The 21,709-nt window shown below is 35.8% G+C and overlaps 1 protein-coding gene and 1 pseudogene across 6 annotated transcripts in view; both read right to left on the bottom strand.

The window, feature by feature from the left end:
- Positions 1 to 21,709, bottom strand: part of CNOT4 (CCR4-NOT transcription complex subunit 4) — a 152,219-nt gene that overhangs the window by 31,236 nt on the left and 99,274 nt on the right. For all 6 annotated transcript variants that reach the window (XM_027968840.3, XM_027968837.3, XM_027968839.3 and 3 more), the window contains exons 8-9: positions 3,124 to 3,181; positions 437 to 686 (exon numbers count right to left, since the gene is read on the bottom strand). In XM_027968840.3, the coding sequence (XP_027824641.1) occupies positions 437 to 686; positions 3,124 to 3,181 (308 nt within the window). The remainder of the gene's footprint in view (positions 1 to 436; positions 687 to 3,123; positions 3,182 to 21,709) is intronic.
- LOC132659709 (signal transducer and activator of transcription 2-like) lies at positions 4,835 to 21,709 on the bottom strand (annotated as a pseudogene).

Consider the following 21,709-nt stretch of genomic DNA (forward strand, 5'->3'; position numbering starts at 1 on the left):
CATTGTCTTAATTTTATGCTATCCTTCACATTAATGAGAACAATTGAATGAAATTGGAAATGGTTCAAAATGCCAAAATATAACTTTCTATATTAACTAACATACTTTTTTTGTCAGCTAGGAAAATACTTTTTAAAATATAACTATATAAATACAAATCTAATTAAAAAGTGTAAGCCTTTACTATTAATACTTCCTAGAGGAATAAGTATTTGAATATTGAAAAAATGATCTAATCCTTCATTTCTGGAGAAATCTGTTAACACAGTAACTTCTAGATCATACAACTCTTATCCAAACCATCCAATTTCTTGCAATTTAAATGTTTACATTTTTATGAAAAAAGAAGAGGACAAAAACAGCATAACACCACACCCAGCGAAGGTCTGATTTTAGTCTGAGGATAATTACTGACACACGCAGTGTGGTTATGTACCTGATGTGAAGAGGCTCTGTGGCTCTGGTGCTGTAGGCCAGTCACTGGAAGTCTGTGGGGAGCTGGGGAAAGGAGGAAGCCCACTTGGGATAGGGTTGGGATGGCGAAAATTATCTGAGAATAACGACTGTGACTCAGTTACTGCTCCTTCAAAAGGAGACCGTGCACTGTGATTGGATGAACTGATGGGGATGACTGGATTGGATTTTGATAAACCAGGAGGTGGTGAAGGTGTATCACTGTTAGATATCTAAATAAAATAGGAAAAGAAAAGAATAATCAACATAAATTTATACTATATACAATAATAAGCCATAATTTAAAGGGCTTGCAATGAAAGGTACTAGAATAGTGATCTTCAAAAATGGGATACTTAAGAGACTTTTTTCAGGACTGTATGAATTTTCAAAAAAATCCATCAACTTCGGACTTCCCTGACAGTCCAGTGGTTAAGATTCCACACTTCCACTATAAGAAGCATGCAGTTTGATCCCTGGTAGGGAAACTAGAATCCCACATGCCACACAATGCAGCCAAAAAAGCGTCAACTTACATATGTACTCTTTTATGTAACAAAACTGACCCTCCTGAAAAGGCACAGCCAGTATCCTCTCCTTTTACAACCTAATTTCTCTCACTATTTCTTACTCTCTGGGATCTAACCAAAGTATTTTGCCCAAGAGTAAAAACTTTCTGGAAGGCAAACACAACTTTATTAGAAATATTCAGATTAGTAATGACAGAGTGTCTGACTCTTAAGGACTACATTTTCTTTGGCAAACTAAGTGATTCCCAATACTTTGGTTTTAAACAAGACGAAAATATCTAATCAAGTTGTTTCCAAACACATCATTAAAACTAATTTTTATAATAAATCTTAATATGATTCTTAGGTATTTAAAATTCAAGAGTTTGAAAATTTGAGTGATATGGACATAATACTCTTTCTTCCATTTACTTATACAAGATATCTCAGCACTGTTATTTAGAAAAACGAAAACACGATTAGATGGCTACTGAAACATCTCCTTGTGCCAAAGGGTAACATTCATCCATGGATACAAGAAAACTAATTTTAAAAAGCCCTATCCACTTAATTAAGAAGTAAATTTCCAATATAATTTTAGCTTTTATGTTAAATGATTTTTTTTATTTAAAAAAATCAGGTCAAGGAGGATGTACAATTTCCGATTGTTAAAGACGAGGTTGTATAAATAGATGAGGGAGTAACAAAACATTCTGATACTTAAATCTCTTGAATACTAATTAAAAACCAATAAAACCTATTTATTTAAAAATACAAAAACCTATAATAAGCTGGAAATTACATCCTTTGTGACTATTCTAAACGTATTATGAAAAAAATATTTAATGTTAACTATCATACTGGATACAACTTTGAAGCTAACTGTTTAATTTAACCATTTCAAAGCCCAAAGTCATTTGAGGAATGAGGGAAACTTGGGGGAAAGGTCATTGAAAGAAACAGAAAATTAAAGTCAGTTTGGAACTAGCAGATACAAACTTCTATATAAGGTGGATTAAAAGATCCTACTGCATTTCAGAGAGAATTATATTCAATATCCTAAAACATAATGGAAAAAAATATGAGACAATATATGTATAACTGAGTCACTTTGTTGTACAGCAGAAATTAACACAACGTTGTAAATCAACTCAAGAAGATTAAAAAAAAAAAAAAGAAAGTTCAAGTTGACAACAAGGGACAGGGGAGCACAGGACAGAGAAACAACTCAAAATTAAGAATGCAGAAGGCATGTTAGTCTGGGACCATTTCATGTAAGGTCAAAAAGACAAAGAATATCAGGGATTCTAAGGACACTGATGTATTGGTACATAGCAGAGTAACATATTTTATTTTCTCGGGCTCCAAAATCACTACAGATGGTGACTACAGCCATGAAATTAAAATTTTCCTTGGAAGAAATGCTATGACAAACCTACACAGCGTATGAAAAAGCAGAGACATTACTCGGCTGCCAAGGGTCCAAACAGTCAAAGCTATGGTTTTTCCAGTAGTCATGTACAGATGTGAGAGTTGGACCATAAAGAAGGCTGAACACTAAAGTATTGATGCTTTCAAACTGTGGTGCTTGAGAAGACTCTTGAGAGTCCCTTAGACTGCAAGGAGCTCAAACCAGTCAATCCTAAAGGAAATCAACCCTAAATACATATTCACTGGAAGGACTGAAGCTGAAGCTGAAGCTCCAATATGTGAAGAGCCGACTCACTGGAAAAGACCCTGATGCTGGGAAAGATTGAGGGCACGAGGAGAAGGGGACAAGAGAGGATGAGATGGTTGGATGGCATCACTGACTCAATGGACATGACTTTGAGCAAACTCCAGGATGGAGAAGCCTAGAGTGCTGCAGTCCGTGGGGTCGCAGAGAGTCGGACATGACTTAGGGACTTGAACAATGAACAGTAACTGTAACATGTGGTCATAATGGTACTTCTGCATCATCAAGAAAGAGTTACATTATGCTCTATTCTATGGAGAAAAAGACGGCTAATTACTATACATTTAACAAAGATGTTCACTAAAAGTGTTTTTAAATTGTTTAAATATTTAAAGTATTTTTCACTATCTAGAAAATTCACTTGCATAGAAGGACTTATTTCAGCAGATGGCAGGTAAATAAGGGAATACAGTATCACAATCTTACCTGCTGAGAATTATCACCATTCCCTATGCTGAGAGAATCAGAAGGTTTGTCAATAGGGCTGCAAAAAAATAAAAATCAGAGTAAATTTATTCTCCTACAACCAAAGCCTGAAAAATAGACATTTTTTCATCTTAACATTTACTGAAGCACTCCGATGCAAAATATTAGGTTAGATGTTGGGGACACAAAGTGTAAGATAAAATCTCTATCCTTGAGCGACTTACAGTCTAATACGAGACTCTCCAAAAACGACAAGTGAAACCACAGTTTGGGGGGCGGGGGGGACGTATACTAATCCATTATTTAGTTTATGCCCATGATAAACATATTCCCCATTAAAATTCTGAAAAAATTCTACTTTTCTAGGTGCTTAACAGAGGGCATAAAAGTTACTGAAATGTCATCTACAGGTTCTTAAAATCAATACATTTTTAATACTTCAATAGCCTAATCATAACTTTAAGAGAAGGCATATGTAAGTGTATACATATACACACATAAACACATACACACCACACATGACAAACAGAAAGAAACTTTCATGCCTCAAACAAAAGCAGTAAAATTTGATTTCCGTAAGAGAAAAAGCAGTATCATAGTAAAGTAACACAGATCTAACTTCAAGTCCATTTTAACTCATCTGACTTAAACAAAAATCTTTATAAACATTACAACACTGCCCAAGCAAGCAATTTCTATATCAAACTTTAATCCAGCACATGAACAAAAGTTTTGGCACTCATATAACTAATACTTACTTCTGATATAATACTATAGTCAAAAAACTTAAGATTCCAAATAACTGACAATTATTTTATTGCCTGGAAACATATAAAGTCACCTGACAAACCAACAACTTACTGGAAACATATTTGATCGCTTTGCAATAATTTCATAAGAACTAGTACCCAATCTGAATATCAAGTGCATCTTCTACAGAAACACTGCCAGATACTCTTAAATCTGACTGAGAAGTCTGAACTTTACTTGAAGAACACCTTTACTTATTATTCACAGTATATCAATAAATGAATTCATATTATTGTCAAGAGGGTAATCCTAATAATTTTAAGATATAGTTCTGGGCCCACCAAATTTAGAGGTAGTTGGGCAACAAGACAGGTGCACAAGAAATATCAGTCAGTGTCAACTATTAAATGAACTGTTTAAACACTAAGTGCCATAAATCTTTAGAAGAAAGAGAAGCCACTCCAAGAGGGGCAACTGGGAAAAGTTTCCTAGGGAAGTTCAAATTTAACTAGGCCCTGAAAAAATATTTACACGTTAGAAGGAAGAGAAGTGGGGGAGGGGTGGCAGACAGCATTAAAGACAGGATTAGCAAGAATTTCAAGAACCAGAAGGTTGTAGAAAAGGTTGAGAGAAAGGTAATTAGTTTAGCTCACATACAGGATGATTTTAGCAATGGGAGGTAAGAGAAAGACATAGAGGCCAAAGGAAATTTTTTTGAGCACAAAAATAATACAAATAAAGCAACGTTTTAGAAAGATTAATACACTTCAGTGGTATTAAATACACCTTGCTGTACAACTATCACTAACATCCATTCCCATAACTTTGAATTTTATAAAAATGAAATTCTATACCCAATGAACAACAACTATTTTTCCAATTTCCAGTATCTACTATGTACTTTGTTTTGATGACTCTGACTACTCTAAATGCCTTGTGTATAAAGTGTAATCACAGAGTATTTATTTTTTTTGTGACTAGCTTATTTCATAAACAATAATGTTCTCAAAGTTCATGATGCTGTAATATACAGCAGAATTTCCTTCCTTTTTTAGGCCAAATACTATTATATTGTATATATGTACCATATTTTGTTTGTCCATTCATCCATCCATGGACACTGAAATTGCTTCTACATTCAAGCTACTGTGGGTAATGCTGCTATGACACAGTGTACAAATACCGCTTCAATATACAGCTTTCAATTCTTTTACATTTATATATAGAAGTAGAATTGGTGGATCATATGGTAATTTTATTTTGAAATTTTTTGAGGAACTGCCATATTTTCTCCCACAAAGGCTGTACCATTTTAAATTCTCACCAACAGTACACAAGGGCTCCAATATCCCCACATTTCTTCAAACACTTGCTTTCTGCTTTTTTGATGGTAGCTATAGCAAGTGTGAGGAGAATGGGTATGAGGAGGTATCTCACTGTAATTTTCAGTTGTATATTCATAATGACTAGTGATGTTCATCTTTTCATATGCTTAGTGGCCATCCACAAATCTTCTTTGGGAAAATGTCTATTCAAGTCCTTTGCCCATATTTGAATTTGACATTTTTTGCTGTTCAGTTTTAGGAGTTCTCTACATATTTTGGTTAATAATCCTTAAAAGATTTACGATTTGCAAATATATTCTCCCATTCTGTGACTTGTGGATAGGGTCTTTTGATTCGTAATATTTTTAACTTTTCATGAAGTCCAATTTATCTATTTTTTCTTTTGTTACCTGTGTTTTTGGTGTTATATCCAGGAAATCACTACCAAATTCAATGTCATCAGGTTTATCCTACATTTTCTCTTAAGGTTTTCTGGGGGGCAAGGGGGTGTTTAAGGTCTTAAATTTAGGTGCTAGATCCATTTTGAATTGATCTTTGAATATGGTGTTAGGCAGGCAACCGACTTTACCCTTTTGCATGTGAATATCCAGTTTTCCCAGAACCATTTGTTGAAAAGATTGTCCTATCCTCAGCAGTCTAGTCTTAGTGACCTTGTCAAAAATGATTTAGCTATTTATGAGTTAATATTTATGAGCTCTCTATTTCACTGGTCTGTAGACTATCTTTACGTCGATATCATACTATTTTGATTAATGCAGCTTTGTATAATTTTGAAATCAGGGAGTATGGGTCCTCCAGTTTTATTCTTCTATTCAAGATTATATTGGCTATTTGTCCCTTGAGACTCTGTATGAATTTAGGATGGATTTTTCATCTGTTAAAAACTCTGGGATTTTTGACACGACTGGGATCTGTAGACAGCTTTGGGTAGAACTGACATTTTAATATGAAGTATCCCAAGCCATAAACATTGGTCTTTTCATTTATTTATGTGTCTTCTTAAATTTCTTTCAGCAATGTTTCATATTCTTATACAAGTCTTGCATGTGTGCATGTGTGCTAAGTCACTTCAGCCATGTATTTTATTCTTTTCTTATTGTGAATGAACTTGCTTTTGTAATTTCATTTCAGATTGTTCACTGCTCATGTATAGAAATGCAAATGATTTTTGTATGTTAACTTCATATACTGCTACACTGCTGAATTCATTTATCAGTTTTAACAGGTGTGTTATGTGTGTCTCTCTGTGTGTAATCATTAGGATTTTCTACGTATAAAGCCATACCATCTGCAAAGAGATAACTTTACATATTCTTTTCCAATTTAAATGCCTCTTCTTTTTCTTGGCTAATTGCTATGGCTAGAAAATGCAATACTATGTTGAAGAGAAGTAGTGGAAGCAGGCATCCCATTCTTGCCTTGTTCCTTGTCTCAGGAAAAGCTTTCAATCTTGCCACCATAGAGTATGATGTTCACTTTGGTTTTCATATATGGCTCTTATTATGCCAAAGTGGCTTCCTGTTTCTAGGTTGTTAACTGTTTTTGTCACAGGAGTGTTTGTGTCTGATGCTCCTTCTGCATCAATTGAGAGGATCGTATGGCTTTTAACCTACATTCTGTTGATACGGCATATTGTACCATCCTTGCATTCCAGGGATAAATCATACCTGGTCTTGGCATTTACCCTGTTCAATGTGCTGACCTCTGTGAGCATTCTATTAAAGATATGTGCATCAGTGTTCATTAGGAGTTTGAAGTTTTCTTACAGTGTCTTTGGCTTTGGTTATCAGGGTGATGTTGGTCTCATAGAATTAATTAGGAATCATTCTCTTCTCTTCAATTTTGGGGAAAAGCTTGAAAAAGACTGCTATTAGTTCTCCCTTAAATACTTGGTAGAATTCAACAATCAAGCCATTAGGTCCAGAACTTTTCTTTGGTGGGAAGTTTTTAATTACTAATTCAACATGCTAACTGGTTATATTCATGCTTTCTATTTCTTTGTAACACAGTCATGGTAGGTTTTGTGTTTCTTGGAGTCATTTCATCTAGGTTATTCAATTTGCTGGTGTACAACTGTCTACAGTACTTTCATATTTATTTCTGGAGAATTTGTAGCAATGTTCCCACTTCATTTTCTTATGTTAGTAATTTGAGACATTCTTTTTTTCTCAGTTCACCTAGCTAAAGTTTTGTCAGTTTTGTTGATATTTTTGAAGAGCCAACTTTTGGTTTCCTCAATTTTCTCCATTGTTTTTCTATACTCTATTTCACTTATCTCTGCTCTAATCTTATTTTCTTCCTTCTGCTAGCTTTGGGCTTATTTGTTCACTTTCCAGTTCCTTGAACTGTGAGGTCAGATTGTTGACTTGGGATTTTTTATTTTTCAATATAATATAGCACTTAGAGCTATAAATTTCCCCCTTAGCACCACTTTTGCTCCTTCCCAGAAGTCTCAGTATGCTGTTTTCATTTTGATTCATCTAAGTATTTTCTAATTTCCTTGAGATGTCTTTTTGAACCCATTAGTTGTTCAAGTGTTAATTTCCACACTTATGAATTTTCTAGGTTTCCTTTGTTAATGATTTCTAACTTTATGCCACTGTGGTCAGAAAATATACTTTGTATATTCATCTTTTTAAATCTACTGAGACTTGATTTGTGGCCTAACATATGGTCTATCTTGGAAAATGTCCCATGTACATTTGAGAAGAATGTGTATTCTATTGTTGAACAACAACACAAATACAGAATACTGTACCTAGTGTTCTGTATATGTTTGTGTTGTTTAAATCCTTTCCTTATCTTTTGTCTGGTTGTTTTATCCATTATTATGGGTGGGGTACTTAAGTCTCTAGCTAGGATTGCAGAACTATTTCTCCCTTCAATTCTGTCAGGTTTTGCTTCACATATTTTGGTCACTAAGTGTGTAAATGTTTATCACTGTTCTATCTTCTTGCTGTACTGAAGCTTTTATTAATATATAATGTCCTTTTTGTCTCATTAATCTTTTTTATTTAAAGTCTATCTTGTCTGATATTAGAAGTAGTTTTTGTTTAGTTGCTAGTGGTGTCTGACTCTTTTGTGACTCCATGGACTGTAGCCTGCCAGGTTTCTCTGTCCATGGGATATTAGTAGAGCCACCTTTAATCTTTTTTGATTCCTATTTGCATGGAATATCTTTTCCCATTCTTTCAGTTTCAGCCTGTTTGTGACTTTGGGTCAAAAGTGAGCCTCTCATAGACAGCATATAGCTGGACTATGTATTTTTATCCATTTTGCCAATCTCTTTTGAATGGAGAACTGAACTCATTTACATTTAACATAACTGGCAGTAAGAAATTATTTATGTCATCATGCCATTTGTTTTCTATATGTCTTATAGCCTCCCCCCTCGTTTATTGCATTATTATCTTATGTTTAGCTTATTTTTCTGTAGTGAAATGTTTCTTACTTCCTTTTGTGTATATTCTAGAGTTCTTTGTTGCTATCATGGGAATTATATTTAATATCCTAAAGTCACAACAGTCTACCTTAAACTTACACTAACTTAACTTTAACAATATACCAAGATTCATAGCTCCTTCCCTAGCCCTTTTGGTTACTGATGTCACAAAAGTGTATCTTCACACACTGTGTGCCCCCAATAATTCTTCTGAATGCAGTTTCTTAAATTACGTAGAAAACAAGATTTGAAGTCACAAAGCAGGGTAATATCAGCTTTTATACTAAAGTACTGGACCTTAAACATACTGCTCTTAAGGTCTACAGGAAGAAAAAAGCATAGTTACAAACCATTGTTATAACACTAGGTTTACTTTTACTGAGATCTTTATTTCTCCATACAGCCCTGGGGTACTGCTCAATCTTTTTATTTCATCTTGCAAGACTCCTTGAGTTTTTCTTGCAGGGCAGGTTTAAAGGTTCTGAATTCCCTTAGCTTCTGTTTATTTGGCAGTATCTTAGTGTCTCCCTCACTCTTTGAGAACAGTTTTTCTAGACAGAAGACTCTTGGTTGGTGTATATATATATTTTCTTTATAGCACTTCGAGTCTATCAGCCCAGTGCCTTCTGGCCTCCAAAGTTTCTAATAAGCAATCTGCTGATTAAGATTCCCTTCTATGTGATGATTTGCTTCTCCTGCTACTTGCAAGATTCTCTTTTGTCCTTTGCCCTCTCTGATTATACTGTCTCAAGTATCTCACTGTGGGTCTCTGAATTCACCTTAATTAGAATTTGTTAAGCTTCTTGGATGCTATACTCAGCAGACTTGGGAAGTCTTCAGTTGTTATCTCTTCAAATATTGTCTCTGCATCTTTATCTCTTCTCCTCTGAACTCCAATAATGCACCTGCTGGTCCCCTGGAATCCTATAAGTCCCTTAGGCTGTTCACCTTTCCTCAATCTTTGTGTGTTCCTCAGACTAGATAATTTCCATCACCCTCTCTTTAAGTTTGCTGATTCTTTCTTTCGTCTTCTCAAATCTGTCTTTGAATCCTCTAGAGTATTTTTTGTTTCAATCATTGTACTTTTCAGCTCCAGAATTTTTTTTTTCAGTTTCTTTTAAATTTGTCTACCTTTTATTGATGCTTCCATTTTTCTTCATGCATCACTTTTCTTTCTCCACATCTTTCCTTAATTCTTTAAGAATCTGTAAGAGTTACTTTAAAGACTGTCCAGAATATCTGCCATTTAGGTCTTTTCCAAAGACAGTTTCTGTTGATTTATTATTTTCTTTTGAATGGATCAGTCTTTTCTGTTTCTTTGTATGCCTTCTGATTTTTTTGTTTAACGCTGTTCATTTGAATCTATCTAGTAACATGGTACCTCTGGAAATCAGATTCTCCCCTTTCCCCAGTGTTTGCTCTTTTTGTTACCAGTTGCTGTGTTTGTGTTTGTTTTTTTTTTTTTTTCAATTGTTGCAGGCTATCTCTGTACAGAGAATTAGTCTTAGCTGTAAACTTAAGGTCTTCTCAGGTCTTTTTTGAGCCTTCCTTGGACATGCAGAGTAACTTTCTAATTTTTTCCTTATATGTAGCTGTTTTTTAATGTCCTAGTCTTTTATGCCGAGGTCCCAAAAGGAGAAAAAGCAAAAATTAAAGGAGTATGGTAAGTGGGTATTAGTCCATCAAATTTTCCGGAAATCACTTCAGTCAGAGGAAGGGACTTGTAACTATGAGAGGAGTTACAACAATGCTTGCCTGCCTCTCTGTCTGCACCTGTAATCAGAAGCCATGATCAGTAATCAAAGCAGAAATCCTCAGTATCTGAGGACATGGTCCACTTTGTCCATCCTGTCTTCCACCAGCTATAGGCAAGCTGCTCTAGGAACATGTACACAACACCTGCCATGTGGCTGGGGATGGAGGTGGGAGGCTACTGTGCTGAGTGGAAGTTGACCAAAATTAACTGCCAAGTCTTTCCCTGAAAGTTGCAAGACTTCAAAAGACCTCAAGAGTTCAAGAACAGTTTCATTAGACAGATTCTGCAAGGGCAATTGCTGTCCAGGTGGAGAGGTTGGTTCCTGGTGCTACCTACTCTGTCACCTTCCCCACATTTGCACTGTTCTTGCAATAGGGAATAAGGGCTTAAAAACGAGAGGAAGGAGTAGTCATAGAAACAGAAAGATGAGAGCAAGATATCACAAAAGAAAATTTCAGTGTCTTCATCTTGGTTCACCTCCTCAATTATCACCATTAGAAAGCACTAAATAATAATTTTCAACTTAGATGAGGTCAATCTTGCTAATGTCAAGGGTACTATATGAAAATATTATAGCATTCAGAATTAAACCTTGAGACTGTTTCTGGATTACAACTAATTAGAATAATTTATAGCATCTTCCCCACCATACCAACTGCCGTTTCATAAACACTGATTCACAAATACTTAACACTTCATCTGGGAAGGTCTTATCAAAGATCTCTAGACCAAAATCTTTATATCAGTGTCATCAATTCAAAGACAGCTACTGAAAAATCAGGATCAGGGCAAGATTTAGTAAGCTTAAGTCCCATTCAATTTTAGTATATTCTTCAATTTATCTTAAGACTAATTAACAAATTCAAGGAATAATAGATGACAACTTTAGGAATAACGATATAACTAGAAAGTTTTTTGTTATGTGGGTTGTAAAAAAAAAAAGTTTCTTGTTATGTAAAAAACATGAGTCAATTATAATTAAACCTGCTATAGTAAGCTCAACTATCAGTGTCAAAACGGAAAATAAAGATGGGGGAGTCCTTGCAAATGAATGTATAAACTCAACAGAAAGAAAAAGTACATTTCCCAAGTCTAACTGCAATAAATGTACACTTCTTGCACTCTGATGGCTGAACAGAAAACATGTATCTCAGAGTTACCACTAACCAGTAAAAGTTCTCACAACTCTCCTGGGATCAGGTGTCCAAATTCCTTCTTCATTAAGCTCTGTCATACTAATAAATTTTTCAACATACATCCACCCATTATCATGCCAAGAAAGTTAAGAAAGGAAAGCAAATATAAATATCATATTTACTAATGAAGATAGAGACCTATTTCTTAGGGTTCCATGGGAATGACTCTAGAACAAGCTCCAGCTCCAGTTCAGGTCCTGGGTTTGGTTCTGGCTTTCTTTGTGATATCATGCCTAGAGTACACTCTACTGCTCCAGCCCTGCTCAAGCAGTGACTCTAACTTCAGGCTTAGCTCTGGCCCCCTGTGCCAGTCTGGGCTCCCCCCTAATGATTCCAGTTCTGGCTCTAGTGGTTGTTTTAGCTCATCCACTTGTCTCTTAGAGACCACAATGAGCCTATGTTTCAGGTATTTCCTCTGTTCCTGAAAATTAACTTCCTCCTATAATTGCACCCAAAAGCCTCATCCCTCGGGCTTCAGGAGTAGAGAAGTACAGCAGGTTCTCAGGTAAGTTCTCCTCAAAGAGGTTGTTAGTAGTTGATGACTTCAGCTAGCAAGAATGACGGGAGTACATTCCTGCTGCACTTCATCATCATTCAACCAGGAGCAGATAATGCCCCCTTCCAATGATTCACTGAAGTACAGCAGAAAGGTGCCACAGATGGTCTTCAGAAGCTGGCATCCCTGGCAGTGCTGGAAAAGAACTGCTGATTCTAGGGGTCTGAACTGACCAGACTGAACCAAAGAATCAAGGACCAGGCAATCAAGAGTAGGTTCACATTAGAAACAATCATCAAAGAGAGGGTGTCTGTTTTCAGCTCCTGCTTCAGATCCTGGTAGTTGTATCCGACCATGAAGCTGATAATGTGCACTTCCTGTTGCACCCAGCAGTCCCCTACTGTTGCCCTTTCCAGAACCACCTGAACACTGCTCCGGAGTCAGGGAGCCAAAGACCCAAATTAAAATCTGACTCTGCTTCTTCTTGGGGCACAAAGTTTTCTGGTTTGAAGTCAGAAGGTTGAACTTCTATAAACTTTGTACAGCTGGTCATCAACATCCATGGGTTCCACCTATTCAAATTCAAGAATATTCAGAGGAGAAAAATTCCAGAAAAGTTCCAAAAAGCAAACTTGGATTTCTCTTGCGCCAGCAACTATTCGCCTAACATTTACACTGCATTAGGTATCTTAAGTAATCTAGAGATGATTTAAAGTATACACGAGGATGTGTGTAGGTTATGTGCAAATACCACACCATTTTATAGAAGGGACTTGAGCCTTCGAGGATTTTGGCATCCTAAGGAACCAATCTCCATGAATACCAAGGGAGGACTATAATTGAGGAAGATTACAGTCAGTGGAGACTTCCACAGTCAGTGGAGACTTCCACAGTCAGTGGAGACTTCCACAGTCAGTGACCCACAGCCTTCCTGGAATCTCTTCAGCAGCCTTGTTTGAACAGTAAACTTCCTCCCAGCCTTGAGGATGAGGGGCCAATGGGGAGTTCAGGCATTGCACAGCTGGGTTTCTACCACAGAGGCTTTGTGGAACAGACGTAAAAGCAACTCTCTGTATGGGACCTTTCAGAGGTCCGCCCCTTGGGTCAGAGGGTCATCCTGATATATAACTGAGCAACTCAATTCCATCAGCTTCTTCAGGTGAAACAACAGCTTAGCTGTGAACATTTCTCCAGCCAATCCAGCCAATGGTCCATGGGCACTGCTCTGCAGGCGTTGTGCTGCTGGACAATCCATGCCTCCACTTCAACAGCAATACTTTAATTAGGGTAATTGGCCCAGTAGTCCTTTGGATGCATCCAACGCCTCCTTACTCCTTTAAGCCAGTTCACTGAGAATTTCCTAAAAAAGCTGCTGCTGTATGGTCTGACAGGGGTCCAAAAAGGGTATCCTCACTGGGTCTGGCTCTTATATTGGAGGCAAAAGACATCCTGCTGGCATTTCAGTTGGCTGATGGATTTTACCAGTTTCTCCATCAAGCCCTTAATTCCAGGGTCCAGGATTCAATCTCATGCTGCTGGCTTTCCACAGGTTCTTTGAGGTTTTCCTCTCCTTGCTTCGACTGAGCCCTTTGAGCCTGGAGCAGAATTAAAGAGATCAAAGATCATCTCAGCCGATTAGGTATGGCCCCAAGAAAGGCCAGAATGTCCCAACAGAATTTTTGCAAGTTGGGCTGTAGTAACAAACACGCAAGGTCCTGGCTGCAGTGGTTACACTCATAGTTCAGTTGGTTTAAGAAGTGGAAGAACAGCATGTTAGGCTTGGAACCATCCTTGTCCAGTAACAATATGGAGAGAGAGAAATCAAGACACTTGAATCATACAGTTGACTGATAAGCACTGGTTTCAAGTGGGATTAGGAAATTCTAATAGGTAGTTAGGTTTCATAAAAAGTGAAACATAAGAAAGTGAAGAGGAACTGAAAAGCTTCTTGATAAAAATGAAAGAGTGAAAAAGCTGATTTAAAACTCAACATTCAAAAGACAAAGATCATGGCATCCAGTCCCATCATTTTATGGCAAATAGATGGGGAAACAATGAAAACAGTGACAGGCTTTACTTTCTTGGGCTTCAAAATCACTGCAGATGATGACTGCAGCCATGAAATTAAAATACACTTGCTCCTTCCTTGCAAGAAAAGCTATGACCAACCTAGACAGCATGTTAAAATCAACAGATATTACTCTGTTGACAAAGGTCCATCTAATCAAAGCTATGGTTTTTCCAGTAGTCAGGTGGGAGCTGGACTATAAAAAAAGCTGAGCGCCAAAGAATTGATGCTTTTGAACTGTGGTGTTGGAAAAGACTCTTGAGAGTCCCTTGGACTGCAAGGAGATCAAGGCAGTCAATCCTAAAGGAAATCAGTCCTGAATATTCATCAGAATTGATGCTGAAGCTGAAACTCCAATTCTCTGGCTACCTGATGTGAAGAACTGACTCATTGGAAAAGACCCTGATTCTGGGAAAGATTGAAGGCAGGAGGAGAAGGGGATGACAGAAGACGAGATGGTTGGATGGCATCACCAACTCGATGGACATGAGTTTGAGCAAGCTCCGGGAGTTGGTGATGGGCAAGGAAGCCTGGTGTGCTACAGTCCACGGGGTCACAAAGAGTGGAACACAACTGAGCAACTGAACTGAAGTTAGGTTTCATTACACAATCAAGGTATTATTTCTAGACGTAATGCTGTGTGTATAAATCCCTGTAGATAAAAATTTGTAAACATGTTTTCATACAGTCTCACTAAAAATTTTTTTAAAAATTCTAGTCCTAAATAGTTCTGAAATCTATGGTGAAATTACAGACTTCTCAGGACTAAATATTTTCCAGTTAACCCAACAGTTGGAATCTGGTGCTATGGAGCTTTGTAAAATATAAACATTTATATTTATTTATTTAAAGTATAGAGTCTATATCTAGATTCTGTCCTTGGAGATTCTGACTCAGTCCAAATTGAGATATTTGGTGTCTGAAGATCACTGTTCTAGTGGAAAAGGAATACAGTGAAAAAGTATCAAGTGTCCTCAAAGTCTCTGAAATTATTAGGCTTTAGAGCTAGAAGGAATCATTAACATCAAATTTAAATACTGTTTTACAGTTAAAGAAACCGAATTCACAACTATTTGCAAAGTGCCTCTCTCTGGATCTTCAGATACTCAGCCAACTTTGCTAGCTTCTAACTGGCCCACTGGGTAATTTTTGAGTTTGATTTCCTTTAATTTCCTTGGTGGTGACACCAACCAAATTCCTAAAGATAGTCTCTTGGCTGCTTTCTAAAAATTATAACATAAAACAAGCAATTATGTAGTAGAAGAAACAAAGAAAAAATCATTTTCAAGGACTGGGAGTTGGATAAGAAAAATAGTGAGGTTTATTTTCCTGGTTTATCATATTCAAAAGATAAAAATAGTCTTCAAGGTTGTACTAATTTTTGTTGCATTTTGAACATAAAGTAAAATTTAAGGCAAATGTCAGTATAATGGACATTTACAAATTTCTGTTGTGTTACTATATACCCAAGTACATACTTATACTGCTCCTAAATATTCCCTTATTCGTTGAGAATAATTCACTTTAATTTTTCATGCTCGCCAAAGTCTTAAATAACTGAGATAAACATTTGCTACTGCAAAGGACAAATTTAAGTTACAGACAGGAAGCTTGCTTTTAAAGACTTTATTTTGATACAGGGGCTTCAAATACACATTGACACTAAAATTACTTTGCTAGTAAAATATGGCCACATCTTAAGTTACATGACACAATTAACATGGCAAGAAAAAAATGCCTCAGGAAACCTAGACTGATTGTAGTTGGCAAGTATGATTCTAACTGCAAGTTTCTCATAACTCTAAGACATATCAAATATGAAAGAAAATAAATGCTTTTATTACTGGTAAGCACAAAAAATTAATTATCCTTAATATTAAAACTGAAAGATGGACATCCACCATCCTAAACATCACAGACTATTGCAAGCTTTCAAAAACAAAAAGTAAAATATCCATCTATTCATTATAATTTTGTATTTCAGTAATAAAGTTTGATCTTAAAAAGATATTTGACGTGTCTTTTCTTCTAAGAAATAAAGGCACCAAAAACTTCGATCTCTAACCCATTCCTACCAATCCCCACCCTTCCCCTCCTTTCCTTGCACTTATTACAACCACCCTCCAGAAAAAATACCATGGCTCTCTAAACTTTCAGAAAATATTGTACTTCAGTGGCGCAAGATACCAGAGCTGACTATTTTTCCAGTATGTTTGTGCACATGTGCAGTAACTTTATATATCCAAATATATCATGGGACTAAGTAAGATTTCTTAAGAAAAATAAGGAAAGACTGAGAAATAAGTTCAGAAAAATCTCATAATTCATGAATTTTAATATAAACACCCAATTTTAGCAAACTTTATCACCTACTTAATTTAACAGTAAGCAGCCTTAGCTTTATACAAAAATAAAAGTTCAGAACTGTAAATAATTTACCTACTTCAAAAGACAGAATGCCTTACTGGGGGGTCCACTTTACAAAAGCAATGTAGGCTACCTTTCATGACACTTGTCCATACTTTGAGAATTACTGCTTTATACTGCTCTTAAATTCACCTCTATAGGTATCTACATACACCAGTAATTTATAACTATTTTTAGGTCATGGATCCTCCCTCCAAAAAAGTATACATACACACACAAACACACACAATTTTACCTAAGATTTCAGAGTTTGCAGATATTCAGAAGTCTATATATGATTTAATACATTCTACTCAAGACTATTATATACAATTATCTGGACCATATCCTTTCTAAATTTCAGGGGTTTACCAAATTATATTAGGACAGAAGAATACGATTCAGGCAGTGCCTACTTCCATTCTGTTAAATAAATAAGGCACTCTCATTATGCCTTCAGTCTATTAGAGCTAATATTTGACTTTCAATATAAATATAGCTGCATATAGTTTTTAAAAATACACCTTTTCCTTCAATGTGATAAAATGGACAAATTTCTAGAGAAATTTTCTTTTCACCATTTCTTTAGCTTATCCTCTACTGCCACCAATCTGTGGTTTAGGGAAGGTTTTGCTTAAACCTTCCCTGAGATTAATAGTACATCCATTATATTTATCCTGAGTATAAGCCTTAAGTACCAGAGATCTTCAGGGTCAAACCACATACAGTTATGGCACAGTTTAACTGATTTAGTTTGATTCACGATAGAGTTTTTAATTCATGTTACAGTCTTAAATTTCGCCTCTTCTAGATTAAGAAATGGCACAGTGGAAGAATGAGCTTGGGCTTAAAACTGACAGACTTTTGGTCAGAATCTGGTCTATCACTTATTTGTGGAGGATACTGGTAAATTACCTAAACTCTCTGAGATTTGGTATTCTTGCCAGCAGTAAGATAACAATGATGTCTACCACACAGAACTACTAAATGAACACAGAAGACATCATATTTTTATTCAACCTTCTTTCTACCTGAATCTAAAGCTGAATATCTCAATTCCTTCAATGGTGTCTTCTCTGAATCACAACATCAAGTCATAAACTTGACTTGCGTGATCTGCACATTTCATAATCTGTCCCTCAAGGTAAGCTAGACCTGTACACTGTCCTGGGCATACAGCAGCCATTTAGCTACTACTACCCTGTCTAAAGGACTTCCCTGGTGGCTCAGATGGTAAAGCGTCTGTCTACAATGCAGGAGACCTGGGTTCGAGCCCTGGGTTGGGAAGATCCCCTGCAGAAGGAAATGGCAATCCACTCCAGAACTATTGCCTGGAAAATCCCATGGACAGAGGAGCCTGGTAGGCTACAGTCTAAGGGGCTGCAAAGAGTTGGACACGACTGAGCGACTTCACTTTCACTTTCACCCTGTCTAAATCCTTGATTGGTGCACAAATAGTACCTCAATGTAAATAAACGTATTTCAAAGCCCTGAACTTAAAAACAGAATATCCAGTCCTTACGCATCACTACTGCATGGCTCCCTTACTTCCCCTTCTCTACATTTTTATTCATCATTTCAAAATAACTAATAGAAAAACAGCGTATCCACAGTCAAAACCCAATCTGACTGATATACTCTCAAACGCATAATAATGGAGGGATGTGTGTGAAGAACAAATGATACACACCCTCTAATTAATTATTCATTTAAGTGATAGAGATAAGACATATTATAGAAAATTTCACTTACTAACATTAATGTGTATCAAGGGACCATGTTGGGGTTCCATGATGATTAGTAGCTATGATATTCTTAATATTTATAATCTGGCTTAATTACAACTGAGAAAAGTACATTTCAGTTTAATCTCAATATATAAATTTTCAAGTTTTGCTTTCTTGAAATTCTTCTAAAACTGCTGCTCACTACATAGGAATGCCAAGAAAAGAAGAAAAGGGGCCATTCTTTTTGTCCCCATAAAGTTTAATTCTCAACTCGAATAAGAAAAATGTTCTCTCTCTCAGGTACGACCACAGCAAGAGTTGTACTGCTCTTCATTCTAACTTGGCAGGTCTTGTCTGAGGGAAGAAGAAAACTTGTCTACAAATTCATCCCTACCTGTACCCTGTATGGTGGTGAGGTACAAGTGGAGACCAAAGCAGACGTTCAGTAATATTGACAGTCAAACTTACTCTCTGGCAGGGGTTGGCATGCAAAGGAAACAAGATATAGGAGCTTGCCAAATAAAACAAAACACCAATAACTCTATGTAACCTAGGCCATCAACTATCCTTAATAAATCCTGGGTGTGTGTGTGTGTGTGTGTGTGTGTGTGTGTGTGCCTTGCATTAAATAAACAAAACAAAACAAAACAAAAAAACCGTCCTCCCGCTCTCAAAAATCCTTCATTTATCATGTACTTATGTTAAACAAAGGTAACCACGTCAAAATCTATTCTGGTCCCAGCTAAAGTTCAGTTGCACTGATTTTGGCCAAAGTTACTAAATAGGTATACTGTTTCAATTCCCCCCTTTCTTTTCTCCCCTACAACTTGTGGTTGCTGACACTCCTCTCCTGTAATTGAAACAATTATAAATGTGCTCTGACTATACTTTATATGAAGGCAAAGTTAATAAAATATTAGTAAATCTATATTAATAAGTGATCACAAAAACATAAGTTAAAGACAGCTAACTACTGTTAAAATGCTGAAAAGACACGTTGGTAAATTCCAATTTTCACTTCTAATATAAAGAAAAAAGCCCAATAAATTAAAAATAATAAGGTGTTTTCATATTGTGATTATACCACTTTCTGATACTGTTGCTTAATTTTTAGTTCCTAGAGATTCTTAGACAGGAAGAAGTGATGGTAGATTTGATTTTAAAATGCAGGGAAAAGACCAAAAACAACTTTCTTGAGTGACACAGAAGACTTAAATATTTTGAAACAAATAGACTTGGTCAACTAATGGGGGAAGATAGCCTATATACTGCACAGAAAACACTTAAATACACCAATAAAACATGGCAAAGAGATATGAATTCACGGTGCACAAGAAGTTCAGTATATTAATCAAATATAAATTAAAGCAAGAAAGATTTTTATCAAATTTGGCAAATGTGCAGAAAAAAATTCAAGGAAAATACTCATTATCATTGACTTAGCAGTTTTAAGAGCATCAAAACTATAACCAAAATGTTTACATGAAAAAACATTTATCACAGTGTTATAAATAATAGCACCAAAATGAACGTAAGATAATATACACCAGTAGGAGATTGGTTTAATAAATGTGCAATACTCACATATAATGGAATACTACACAGTCATAAAAATTATGTTTTCATAACATGGGAAAATATTCATAATAATGGGTATTAAATTTTAAAATGTAACAAACCAATGCAATTTTCTGTATATATACATTCACAGAAAGGAAAAGGACTACAAGGAAACACACACTGCAAGGAAGATACACCAAATCATTTTAGTAAAAACGTCTGAGTATTGAGATCACATACAATATTTACTTTCTTCTTTATGCATTTGTATATTTTTCAGCTCTCCTTCAATAGCAACATTACTTTTATATTCAGGGAGTAACAAAATGCTGTCACAAAGAGATAATCTAAATTTTACATTTCTGCTCTGCATTCTCTAGGGGCTATAAACCCAGAACATGACTTTAATTAGAATGACAACACTTTTAATGAGAATAAAGACGTGTATTTAAAAGCATCTGAGATAAATTTTTACTACAAATTCTTACATAATGTACTACAAAGTTAGCAACCAATGAGGTAAATAATAGCATAGGTTCTTAATAAAATAAACATATGGGTAGGTACAAAAAGATCAATGGAAAGGGTCAAAGTTTATCAATCCCCAAAGATTTTAGACTTAACTTTTTCCTTAGCTTTGATAAAATAAATTTCATGTAGTTTACTATATAATAATTTTATGTTTTGCTCTATGGCCACCTATATATTTATATATATATATGTACATATGTGTGTGCAAATAAAAGGAAGTTTTTAAATTTGAATTGCATTTATAAATAATCTTTACTATCAAAGTGAATAAACTTAACAAGGACTTCTCAGAATTTAAATATAAGAACAAGTTTTGAAGAAACTGACTCTAACAACAATCCATGTGGTTATTATTAGCTACGCTTAAAAATGGCCCTTACATTATTCTAGTGCTAAATAGACATGGGACTGTAAAGGGACTATGTAATACCCAGACCTTTAAAGCATCATTTAAACAAATGTAACTTTGGAATAAATTTTTTAAAAAAGAAAACTGACCTATTTGATTACAGCTATTTACTTTAGATGAATTCACTTTACAAAAGTTAGACTTACCAAATTAAAAAAAAAAAAAACAACACCAAGATCCTAACACAAATGTAAGATAATTCAGAATAAAGTATAACCCCCAAATTATCATTTTTATTAATCATATCATTTTCTGACAGGCCAAACCCAAATACAATCCAAGATGTGACGATCACCATATCAGAATGAGATTCGATACATAAAATTATAAATTTGTTTAAATAGGAACAGAATATAGGTCTATGCAAAAACAAGCTGTCTCCAAGATGAAAAAGATCTGTATATGGGATACCCTCCTCACTCAGAGGACATAAGACTTTGGTGATTCCTGAGACAAGACAAACATGAATACTTGTATCCCCAACACAAAACGCTTCAGATTAATACCCTCTGTCCCTGTTACAGTATTTTGTGCCGCCCCCCCACCCCCGCACCCCACCATTACATCAGGAAGGAAACCTCCATTAGGTGACAAGAGCCTTTTAATAACCCACATCTCTTAATTTCCCTTTTTATCAAGGAGAGTGTTCCTGAGGCTCAGGGTAGTCTGCAAATCAATGCAAAGGGGAAGCATCGAGAGGCTCATCTGAAGTATTACCAAGGAGCAGCAGGCAGCAAATATTCAAACCCAGAAATTGTGACTCAACATTTCCTACAGTACAACAATTCTGCACAAATGACAGACACTGTCAAGAAGGATCCTGCCTGAAAAAGATGCAGAATGAAAAGAGAAGAATGATAGACAGGAAGGTTACGGTATTTGATTACACTAGTATCGGT

The sequence above is a fragment of the Ovis aries genome, chromosome 4 (genome assembly GCF_016772045.2).
Source record: "Ovis aries strain OAR_USU_Benz2616 breed Rambouillet chromosome 4, ARS-UI_Ramb_v3.0, whole genome shotgun sequence".
Lineage (NCBI taxonomy): Eukaryota > Metazoa > Chordata > Mammalia > Artiodactyla > Bovidae > Ovis > Ovis aries.